The sequence below is a fragment of the Stegodyphus dumicola genome, chromosome 6, assembly GCF_044657685.1.
Source record: "Stegodyphus dumicola isolate Sdum_Otavi_A_Nest chromosome 6, ASM4465768v1".
Taxonomy (NCBI): domain Eukaryota; kingdom Metazoa; phylum Arthropoda; class Arachnida; order Araneae; family Eresidae; genus Stegodyphus; species Stegodyphus dumicola.
The window spans coordinates 103,418,518-103,431,255 of NC_140773.1; the positions used below are offsets into that span (position 1 = coordinate 103,418,518).

General features: G+C 32.0%; 1 protein-coding gene across 3 annotated transcripts in view; it reads right to left on the reverse strand.

Annotated features, from left to right (window-relative positions):
* The window catches only part of LOC118199231 (maspardin-like), a 71,781-nt gene that overhangs the window by 1,477 nt on the left and 57,566 nt on the right, over window positions 1-12,738 (reverse strand). For all 3 annotated transcript variants that reach the window (XM_085818755.1, XM_035371034.2, XM_085818754.1), the window contains exons 6-7: window positions 12,521-12,629; window positions 4,517-4,624 (exon numbers count right to left, since the gene is read on the reverse strand). In XM_085818755.1, coding sequence (XP_085674881.1) covers window positions 4,517-4,624; window positions 12,521-12,629 — 217 coding nt within the window. The remainder of the gene's footprint in view (window positions 1-4,516; window positions 4,625-12,520; window positions 12,630-12,738) is intronic.

A 12,738-nucleotide genomic window follows, 5' to 3' on the forward strand; every position in this document is an offset into this window, starting at 1 on the left:
CAATGCAAGGCCTCACACATCTTTAGCAACATATGCAAAATTATTGGAATTTGGTTGAGAAGTGATGTTACATCCACCATATAGCCCTGAACTTGCACCATCGGATTATCATTTATTTCAGTTTACAGAACTTATTAAATGGTAAAATTTCAGTAATAATGATGATCTCAAATTGTACTTGGTTGAGTTTTCTGCTGATAAAAACCAGAAGTTCTATGAATGCAGAAACATTAAGTTATCAGTTAATTAACATTAAGTTCATCAAACAGAATGGAAAATAATTGACTGACTAAAGTTTATGTAGAAAAAAATGAAATTTTATTTCACACTGAAAAACCCAAAATTACTTTCTTGCCAATTTAATATCTGTATATATAATGTTCTTTTAAATACTAAAAAATTGAAAAATCTAAAGTAAAACATAACGATAATAAAACTAAGCAGGCAAAAAAAATGGCATTCAGTGTTAGCAGAAAGCATTTATTTTTTTAAATGCAAGCAATGCCATGTGAATTCATTAAAGTAACAGCCTAAATGCTACTTTATCATTTATACCATTTTGCTTAGCACAGATTAGATATGACACCTAGTGTAGAGATCAGCACACAACAAAAGTGATTTATTGTAAAATATTCCAATGAAGACGAAAAACTATGATTTAATGAAAAACTTGGTTATCCAACCAATGATTATAGAGAAAGTTATCACCAGCAAACAAACCAAATCAAACTGTTAAGTGTTATGGCTTTAATGGGAAAGACCCCCAATACTCTTATCGCACTAGTATGCTGTGAACACCGAGCAGGTAAACGTTGAAGTAAAGCTAAAATTATCTTATATCCTCATAATTACATCACTTGCTACTTAATGTCCATGTATCATTAACACTGATCATGTATGCATACTCTACACTTTCATTTAGTAAATATCTATAGTTCATTTAGAATTCTACCTTTAATATCACAAAACGCAGAAGAAAAGTTATGCACAGTATCCTTTCAAAATGTAATTGAAAGCTATCAAACAGTCAGCCTGAGAAGAAATTGTTTAAAATAAATAAAAAGTTAGTAGCTTAAGTATTGGTGGAGTAATTTGTAGACACCAGAATAGAAATTAAAAAGGTGGCTTTCTCTTATAAAGTAGTTTTAATATCATTGCTTTTGCATATTGAACAGGAGAAAGATCTTACACCTACTGAAATATTGACGTAAGGTAGCTGTGAAATATGTTGCTAAAGATGTGAGAAATTACTGTGAAACAAGATTTAATAAAAAAAATTCATATATTACAAAATTGCCTTGATCTCACTTTTATGATTTTATTTTTATATTACAAGATAAACTATTCGCACTAAAATGTAACTACAGCACGTATTTTCAATAAACAATTGTCAATACATAAATTGGTGTCAAAAAACTATATTTTTGCATATGTGGTGCTGATTCCAAAACTGGCAACTATTCGCACTAAAATGTAACTACAGCACGTATTTTCAATAAACAATTGTCAATACATAAATTGGTGTCAAAAAACTATATTTTTGCATATGTGGTGCTGATTCCAAAACTGGCATTAATTTTGCCTCACCAGCTATAGTTTTAAACATACATTACAGCAATAGTATATGTTAATTGAACTGAATATATATTTGTAAAATGTGAAATATTATTAATATATATAATATTAAAATATCCATATATAGCTGAACCATCACACAATCTTGCCTGACAGCCAAAGCACTTTTCGTCCAGGAGTGTTGCTATTTACATAGTGCATGGATCACATGCAAGTCCTCTATTCCCCTAAAAAAGGACATTTTTTTAAACGAGAGACAGAACGTCCCCATGCTCATCCAGCCGTCAGTTGTCTTTCATACATTGCTTCATATTCACAGAAATAAATCTTAAAATTTGCATTCATCTATAGTCGGAAAACCAAGAGTGTTTCTAATTTATTAAACAGTACAGTTAAAATTTGGAAGATAATGATCTTAAGCTGCATCACGCAGCAGCAATCTGAAAACCAATTATTTGCAAAGCAGTCTGGAAGGAAAATTTAACCTCTTATGTTTCGCAAAATAGCATAGGTGCTAAATATATGATATCATTATGTAATCTGCAATAACACTCCAAAAATTTCAGGAAGATTACTAAAGATTTGCGGAAATTGAGTTATTAATGTACTTAAACTCTTATGTATTTAAAGATATTTTAAATTTATCCTTCCATAAAATTAAACAATAAATAACCTTTTTTATGATATATCCTAAAGGCATGGCAGTTATCCAGGAGGCTCCAGTAATAATCTTGTCATCATGTGAATGTCCTAACACTCTTGGTTTCTGTCTCCCATAATTTTTATTGTTCTGCTGAAAGCTCTGCCCTTGCTTTTCATTTAAATTCTACGGATTTTTTTGGAAAGAGATTTAAGTGGTCATGAAAGTAAAGAAGCCTGATATTCACAGTACAGTCAAGCTTACTGAAACTAGAAAACTTGTTCTGCTTTATTTGAGGCTAGGTCTCTTTAACTTAAATTGCTGTGAAGTTTTATGACAAGTGAAGCAAACAAGGACCAAGCCAAATTCATTGAATTTTTGAATTGTTGACCTCTTAAAGAAGTCTTTTACGAGAACTTTAAATTCTGTTAGAATTCCATGATCAATATGGAAACTTTATTTGATATGTAGCATGTTTTTTAAGTAAGCGGCCATTTGGTTATATACATTTATACGTCTCGCTTGGGCGGCGATGAATGCTTGCATTGTGTTCCGGTATTCCTTGGAAACAACTGTGCTCAGTTGCAACTGTGTAGGTAACCTGTAAGGTCTGTTCTGTGTCTTTAAAATGTTCAAGGTTCGGTCAATGATACGTATTTGTCAGCACTGACCGAACCTGTCTACTGCAGACATTCACTGGCAGATTTGTGAAGTTTAGGGAGTGACTGCCATGAATGAAGGCAAAGTGCGTAAGTGAGTCAGAGACTTCAAAGCATGCCGCAACAACATACCCGATGAGTCCCGCTCCGTTCTCCCATTTGTGATCACAGACAATATGATGGCTTCAATTGGAGTGAAAATTCTTGAAACCAGACACTTCACCATAAGTGCTCTTTCAAACGAACTTCCTGAAGTGTCTAATCTAGGATGTGAAAACGGGCATGACCTCTTGGTTATCGAAGCAGGCGGCAAGTTTCTATGAAAATTTCAAAATCTAGTTCTAAAGCATGATAAAGCTAAGTTGAAAAACAGAGAAACATATGTAGAATCTGAAAATAAATTTGGTTTTTCAATTTTTTTTTCCATTTGGTTTTTATTTTCAAACTGTCCTTACTTAAAAAACACCCCTTGTAAATAATTAAATGAATTAAACTTTAATTCAAAGATGTCATAAGTTGTTCCATTACTTGGTATGTAATGATTATAAGATGATTGATGTATGTCAACTAAAGACTACTTAATTATGCTTTATTCTTCAACTGTATCTTTTCTCAATCTCTTAAAGCCATATGACATGTAGATTATTTGCTTCTTCATTTACCTGACCAAGGAAAAAGTTCATTGTTTTTAGTTAGCTATACAAATAACTCGCTGATCTTAAAACTCTTTTTCGAGACTAAATTAACACATTTTTTTCATATTGTTGAAATGACTAATTAGAATAAGCACCATTTTTTGGCATTCTGTAAAATTAATTTTAAACATCATCTAGAGTTATAAATTTTAACATTTCAGATGGTATACTAGATTTCCAAAACAAAACCGCATGTGATCAAATGAATGCCATTTTTTAAATTAGTATGCAAAATGTATTCAAGAATAATTTTCAAAGCAATAGGAAATTACAATTCACAAAATTAAATTTAATAATTAAATAATATTTTATTTGAACAGCTCTCTTCTTTTGGTCCAATAACGCATCTATCAATGCTATTTTGGACAACTGTGACTTAATTACATTTAGCAGTCCTGATGTTTCAAATTATTTCTTAAACGAAATATTCTTTTAGGACCACTATACATACACAGATGAAATATGAAATTTATTTGGAAAACAATGTTTTCATACAGTTTTAATGACAAAAGCTGAACACTGGCAAAGTTTATTTATGAATTCATGAAATTCAACAAAGCAATTGTTACTTGCATACATTTTCATAATCAAACTGCAAATCACGTATATGTAACCGGAAATTATTCATTGTTCTTAATAGCATAAATTCTTTTAAATACTATTCTAACACACATTTCAAAGTATGTGTTTAGTTATTTAGTTTTAAATACAATTTTAACATGCATTTCAAAGTATTTGTTTAGTTATTTAGTTTTAAATAAAGCATGTGATGAGTTTCATTTACAAAACTATACAATTAATTTCAGTTGTTAACTGAATTTACAAGTTTTGATAGCTTTTTAAATATATTAGTTGCCTGTGCAATTATTTTAAATGAATGATTTTTTCCCAACAAATTCAAATTTGAATTATGCATAATCCTAGGATACTCGAAAAAGAATACATACATCTATTATTGTGATAGGTATATCTCGAAGTTTCTGTGGTTCAACATAGCAGTTCATGCATGTGAGAGTCAAACGGGATGCAAGTTCTGGCTGAGATAAACTTTCCAGCTATAAATAATAATAACAGATTACAAACAGTAATATAAAACATGTAGATTATAAATATATAACGAAAATTTTTATTTTAACACAGTTTTTACTGTAGTCAGTTCAAAAACATATTCTACAATATTTGTGAAAAGTTTTAAAATACAGCATATGATACATTTCACATTTTTAGCAAGATATAAAATAATGGGTAAAATGGCAAATTTTCTTTTATGTGACAAAAACTATATACAGTCAAAAGTCTTTAATCTGGACTCGTCGGGACTTCGGTGATTCTGGATTATCAGTTTTTCCGGATTATAGATCATCAGTTTAAATCTGGTAAGATGGCATGTAGAAAAATAAAATTAAAAATATGAAACCGTAATTTATGAAATAAAGAGCAATTATGATCTAAAGGGTAGCAAAATTTACAAAAGAAAAGCTTAATATTTATTTGTTTACTTGATTAAACATTTCTTTCAATGCATGCATGCGTAAAGCATACATTACGCATAGTCGAAATTAGAAAATTGCAACCAGAAAACTATTTGATGTGTATTCGTGATATTTATAATGACGAGGAATTTGATTTAAATTATATCAAAGACGGAGTACATTGAGATGAAATACTACATTTAGTAAGGAATTATAAGCCAAATAAAATAAAAATATCTGCCCTGAAGATAAGGATAGTGCTGACAGATCAACTTCCAGTTCATTGCGCGCCATGACGTTCAGTTATTATTTTATCTACTAAGTCATCAATCTAGGCATGACAAACTGAAAAAAATTACGAATGATGTGGGTGAAATTAAAGATCTACTTAAAAAATAAAAGGAATGGAAGAGAGAATGTTAAATTGGAAAAGAAAAAAAAATTTAGAAAATAGAGGAAATGTAGTGATCTTGAAACCTACTGCTACTGATATTGATGTTTTTGATGAGTTATCTTCCTGTTTACAACCAGAGGATATGAATATGTTAGAACGACATGAAGAAACTTCATAAGGCGACTGAAGAAAAGAAAATTTTGAGGAATACAGTTTATGTTAAGAGCTGGAAATTTATCACATCTAGAGTTATTATGTAAGTCAAAAGTCGTTAATTCGGACACCCATAATCCGGACCTCAAAGCTACAAACTTTCTGCGCATGCGTCGCGTAAGACCTTTACGGCTGCGAATATGCGTGTGCGCATGCGCATAATACGTTTACACATGCGCGTTTAATGTATAACGGACGGTAAAAGCTAAGCTAAAATTATCTATTTCAGTTAATGTTGCAGATTGCGTTGTTCCTTAATCTTCGAATTGGATCCGGATTATTATTTTTTGCAGACTGTTAGAGCAATTTTATAAAAGTAAGCTTGAACTTTCGATTATGTCAAATAGAATTTCTGATATATATTTACTAATACGTAAAGGATCTACAAAGCGAAAGTATGTTTTGAAGTCCATTAAACAAAAAGTGGAATTGCTGCCAAATATGGATAAAGGCATAATCGTTTGTTTATCTAACCATTCCAAAATCTGCTTATCAATTTCACGCTGCTCTGCGGCGGGGGGGGAGGCGCAATGATTTGGAAGTTGATCTGTCAGCACTATCCTTATCTTCAGGGCAGATGTTTTTATTTTATTTAGCTTATTATTCCTTACTAAATTTAGTATTTCATCTCGATGTACTCCGTCTTTGATATTATTTAAATCAAATTCCTCGTCATTATAATTCGCTTCCGATAGTGAAGAAAGTGACACAGAGGTTATTGAAAACGAAAAAATTTCGATTGACGAATTAATCAGTATTCTCGACACAGCAATTATAGGACTTCAACAGCGGAACTTTGTAACTGAAGAAGAAATTATGTCTGTTTATAGAATTAAAGAGAAAGCATTAACACATAAAACGAAGCAACTTAAACAACTTATGTTGAAAGAAATGCTTAATAAAGTAAACGAATAAATATTAAGCTTTTTTTTTTTTAATTAGATCATTATTGTTCTTTATTTCATAAATTACAGTTTCATATTTATAATTTTATAATTTCTGCATGCCATCTTATCAGATTTAAACTGATGATCTGTAATCCGGAATCTCTGAAGTCCCGACGTTTCCGGATTAACGACTTTTGACTGTATAATGTTCCTGATTTTATAAAAAATGAAGAAATAGTAGAAAACTTTAAATTGGATTGTACCTGCTCCAGTGATTATGTCTGCTTTCTATTTTATATGAATAAAGATAGAGAAAATTGTACTAGTCGCACAGTTTTGGACATTAATGCAAAATGCGAGGTGGAAATCTTGGAGAGTAACAGGTCAACAATTGGATGTAAATCTTACCCAGTCAGGCTTTTTCTTAAGCTCAAGCACTGTTTAATATGCCTAAAATTCGAATATACTAAAAAATACTGTAGAAATCGAGTCAGCTGTATAAGATGTACTGGAGAACTCAAAAAATATCACTGCAAGGAAGAAAAATTGTGTTGTATTAATTGTCGAGATTCAAATGAAACATTTTATATAGATTATGATACTAATCATCATATGTTCTTCAAAGGTTGTCCAGTCTATAAAAAAGAAGTTAAATAGATTGTGAAACATGTGGATGTCATTATATAATTATACTTATGTAGATAATTTATATAATTTAGTTTTATCGCTGCAGCTTGGCCCTTTTTTTAATATATTTTTATTGCATTTAATCTTTCAGATTTTAAATTTTGTAAATATTTAATAATACAATACAGTAACCATATCTTATTGAAAATAAATCTGCCTGTTTGAGAAAAGGACAGGACAGCGATAATGATGAATGGTGGTAGATTTGCTGCTGCCAATGAAGATGTTAGATTTATGGCAGATTTGATTCCAAATACAACTAATGCGGTTTCTGTTTCTATCGAGAATGGGAATTGTTTCTGTATATTTCTCTCTAGTGGAGGATTTGCATGAAAATTTAATTAAATTGGATAATGTTATTAAATGCTACAATTTTCTTGTATTAGCAGATTTCAACTATGGAGCCAGGAGTATTGTTAATAGGGTAATTTTAACTTTTGATTTCATTTTATAGAATAATTTGATTTTCTATAATGACTTCAATTTATTGCCTACTTTTGTATTTCCAGCTGGAGAGGGTTGGCCAGCTTTAATTTTAGGGTCCTCAATGTCTGTGGAATTAGTTATTGAACAAGGAATCATTAGGCAATCAATAATACATCCCTCTTAATTTGAATGAAATATGACAAAGAAATTGGATTTTCACATGATATACAAAGAGCCGAAAAATGTGGTAAAGGTTCAAGGAATAAAAAGAAGAATTTAAAGAAGGAACTGACAAATACTGCAGAGAAAGATGAGCTTGATGATATTGCTGTTAATTTGGAAAATATATTAACTGATAGAGCCAATAGGGTTTTGAAACTTAAGAGGAAAGATAAGAATGTTATTCTGAGGTGGACACTGGAACTAGAGATTCAACGATGGATTTTCACATTTAGAAAACAGTATCAGATTAAAAATATCAGATGAAAATGTTCATATAGAAAGGAAGATCCTATATAAAAAAGAACTACCTGCATATAAGAAAATGATAAAGATAGTAAAACGCCAGAGGAAAACAGAATTCTTTGATGAGAATCCAGAATATTATGGAAGATTTCTTTGTGTGGCTAGTGGTAAAACACATCTCGGAAATTATTACGAGAGAAAAAGGTAATACTGATGTGAATAATTTTGAGGTTATAAAGAGTTATTTTAATAAAAACTTTGATTGTGTCTTTGTTGAAGATAGTTTTTTGGGTGTGGTTTTGTTGCAGGATGATGGATGCGCTTCAGATGATCATATGTTTAGTTTGGCGGAAATTAGCAATTTGGTTAAGAAATTGCATAATCATAGTGCCCCAGGACTGGATGGGATCACGGCCACTACGACAAAAATTTTATTTTGAAAATAATCTGAATTCTTTGTGTTATTTATATAATAAATGCCTTGATTTATGCTATTTTCCTTAAGAGTGGAAAGTTTCCAGAGTTTTGTTTATTCCAAAGTTAAGTGGAGCAACAACCAGACCTATATGTTTGTTAACATTTTGTAGGTTAAGTTGTTTATAAATAGACTGTACTACTTTTTATTGAAGAATGAATTTGTATCTACCAAAAAAAAAAAAAAAAAAAAAAAGAGGTTTGCACCAGGCTGCTCCGTGGAAAATACTCTTTATGATCTTTGGTCTTATCACTATTATTAGCTCATAAAAATCTGAATTCCATGTGGCTGTAATCTCCTTCGATGTCTCGGGAGCCTTTGACTCTATCAGATGGACATCTTTGTTCTCCATCCTTAGAGAATTTGGGATATCAAAAAATATTTATAGAATTCTTAGTTATTTTAATGAAAGGAAAGGTATTTGCAGATTTAATAAGACTATTTGTAATGAAAGAATGATTTACATAGGATGCCCACAGGGTTCCTGCAGTTCTCCATTACTCTGGAACACCATAATGTATGGATTGTTAAAGAAAGCATGTCCAAATGTTATAATATGCTTATGGCATTTTATATACCATTGAAGAATACGTGTTGGAGAAATTAGAGATACTGTTTTCATTTGCTGTAACAGATCTAAGAAAGTGGTATGAAAATGAAAAGCTGAGATTAAATTTACAAAAGCCTTATTCCTTGTAAAAACTAGACCACTACAACTAAAATATGAAGGCGTTAGAATTAAGAGTGCTGAAAGCCTTAAATATCTTGCCGTTTTTTCAATTGCAAACTGAATTTTGAAGAACGTTTTAATAATATTTGTAAAAGAACTAACTCTATTCTGATATATTATAAAAGACATTTCTCAGCTGATTCACTGGCATTAAAAAGTAACATTATTAAATTAATTTACAAAACAATTATTACTCCCATTATATATTATATGGTGTTAAGGCTTGGGGTTCCAGGCTGCGAACCTGCAGCGAATCAGAAATAAATTAAGCTACAATACAGTGACCTTGGTTGCAGTTTCTGACTAAATGCTTTATTAAAACAGTCTCGATGAAAATAGTTTGCATATTGGCTGGTATGCCACCCCTCTTGATATTTTATTCTTTTTATTATGATATATTTAAATTATGTTTACAAAATATGGATTTTATTACTTATGGAGATTTTACTGCATATAATATGTGTTTTTCTGTATTTTATATTACCAGTATGCAACCTGCATTAAGAAAAGCAATGGAATATCAGAGACCAAATGGTTACATCGGAGAATTAGCTATATTTACTGATGGTTCTGGTTATGACAATAGAATTGTTGTAGCATATGTGGTTTACTTGTTTGGTACAGAAATAGACTATGAAAAAATTAGACCTGAACTTTACAATTCGGTTTAAAAAAAAAAAAAAATGGCTGCTATCATATTTGCTCTTAAATGGATTGATAAAATCTGTAAAAACATATATTAATATATATACAGACTCATTATCTGGTTTGGAAACACTAGCAGATGCTGATAATACTAATATTTTGCCCTCTTATATAAAAAATCTTGTAAAAGTTGACAAAATACAAGAAGTGAAAATGAACTGGGTGAAAGCCCATACTGGTGTTAGAAGTAATGACAAGCGAAAGACATCCCTGTTCGTGGTTGAGTGCTTTCGACTATCCTTCTGGCTTCTGCATATGATATATTCCTCGCAATTTTAATAGCCTGAACTTTCCTCTCTGCTTTCCATTTGGGACATGAGCATGAGAAAGCTGCATGTTCACCCTTGCAATTTATGCACAGTGGGGCAGCAGTACACATGTCACTATCATGGCCAACCATAGTGCAATGTGCACACGAGTTTGCCACAGCACAAGATCTTAAACACTTGCATTGAAAACATCGCATCGGGTTTGGAATTTATGGTCTGAGGTATCCAGCCTTAATATTCTTAGGCAGATCAGGCGATTTGAAGGTCAGGATCATATGTTTCGTGTCAACCAAATGTCCTTCCTTACGCATCTTGATCTACCTGGTAGCACTGATGTTTTAATCGGCTAGCTCGGAAACAAACTCTTCTTCAGAAACAGACAGAAGATCGACTTCTGAGAATACGCCTCTGCAAAAATTAAGTGTTTTATGTGCTGATACAGTTACATCAACTTGTCCTAACTTGGTTAATTGTAAGTGTGAGGCAGACTGTATAACCGAAATTGTCTTGATAAGCAAATCTCCAGACCGGAGACTTAATCTAAAATATCTAAGACCGGAGACTTAATCTATCTATGTTTCTTGGCTCACCAATGGAGGAACTTGAATTACAAATGGCAATATCTTTTGGATTTCGCCAGAAGGACTTGAGACTACAACGAAACGGGGACAATCGTTAGGATTATTTGCATTTGCATCGATACGCACTTTTTTAGCAGTAGATTTTTTAGAATTTAACTTAGAGTGGTGGGATTGACTTCAAAGTCTTTAATTATATACATCTTAGAATTAGCCATATTTGAAAGAGAAAAGATTTAGGTCCAATGGCCTCACCCACCACAAAGCCTGAGAAGGGCACAGAGAATCCTGTGTTAGGGCTAGCCAGACCTATATATAAACTGAAGCCCCACATTCGGTTTTCCCAAAAGCAGGTACTCCCAAGAGCTTCTCCCCAAGCCACTGACACAAGGACTAGTGACTAACCGATTGACACCCATGAGGATGACTAAGGTGCCTCCCGTTTAGCTGAAGCAGAGGCCAAAGCAGTGTGTTGGGGACAGTACCTCGCCCCTCAACTACCAAGACCCTCCTTTCCAACGACACGGATCTTCACACACGGCAAACACATGGGCAGTTTTCTCGCCACTCGAAAACTAGAGACAAGCGCTGTTCCAGTTTCTTGTGACAAGTCCCAACCTCCAAAGAGGAAAACCACAAGGGAGAATGCAAAGAATAAAGTATCAGCTAAGAGGCAAGGAGATGGAAGAGAGGATAGATCACTGGGGCTCCAGAATCGTGACACCCATCTCACCAAGATGATCCCATGAAGGGCTAGGGTACCTCGGGATTGCCACACCCGTACTCACAAAAGTGAACCCCTGAGGGGTTACAGCTCTTTTTAAAAAAAAAAGAAAATATTGTCAATTTTTCTCAATTAAAAACTTAAATTAACAGAGCTTTCAAATAAAATAATGTTTGTCTACAATTTAGAAAAGTATTGAATTGATTTCAGTAATTTTGTTTCTTGTTTCAATAAAGCTACTTTTGATATGCCACCACTATTTGTAGCTGTGAGCTCATACACCAAACCTGGCAATTTACTAATTGTAGCCAGCTAATATGCAAGTAATATTATAATTGAAAGTAAACTCTGATTGCAGAAATAAAATAAAGCTCCTTTCTGAAGAAGTCTTAAATGTTTTTCAGTCTATGTACAGGTAATTGAATATGTAATACTTTTGACACAAAATGCTGTTTAGCAGAGGTGCCTGATACCTGACAAACTCAATTTGAAGAAGAATATACATAATACTTAGAGAACATATTTGCCATTAAAAAAAATGTCCATTTTTGTCATAAACAATTGATCAAATAATTAGTTGTTCCAAAATCCTTAGATATTTTAGATTAAGTTTAAAATAAAAAGACAGGTGCAACTAAATTAAAAATACAAAGCTTTCATATCTTCCTCCTAGCAACTAGAATATATGCATATCACATGCATAAAAATGCAACCAAATTTAAAAGGCAAGCTTTAAGAGATCACATCCAGAGGCATTTTTAGATGTTTGGTTTTTCTTTTCTTTCTCAGCAAATATGTCATAATGCTTATAGGTCAACATCTGCCATGGAGCTAAGACCTTTCTCAGGCATTCTTCAAATAAAAAAAAATATACAATTTCAAACAAATTCTTTAAAGGCATATAGAAAAAGGCAAATTGTTTATACCTTTTCAACCATAAAATCTATGGAATCTGCAATGGGTGCTTCTAAGTAACCTTTAGAAAAATTTCCCATTACCATTCTTTTTAAAACAACTGACGGAAACATCCAGAACCTTAAAAAAAATAAATAAATAAATAAAATAAAATAAAATAAGTTTACATGCAGAACATCTGATACTGAAAAGATAAAATATTACACCTTATATGTACTGGATCATCTGG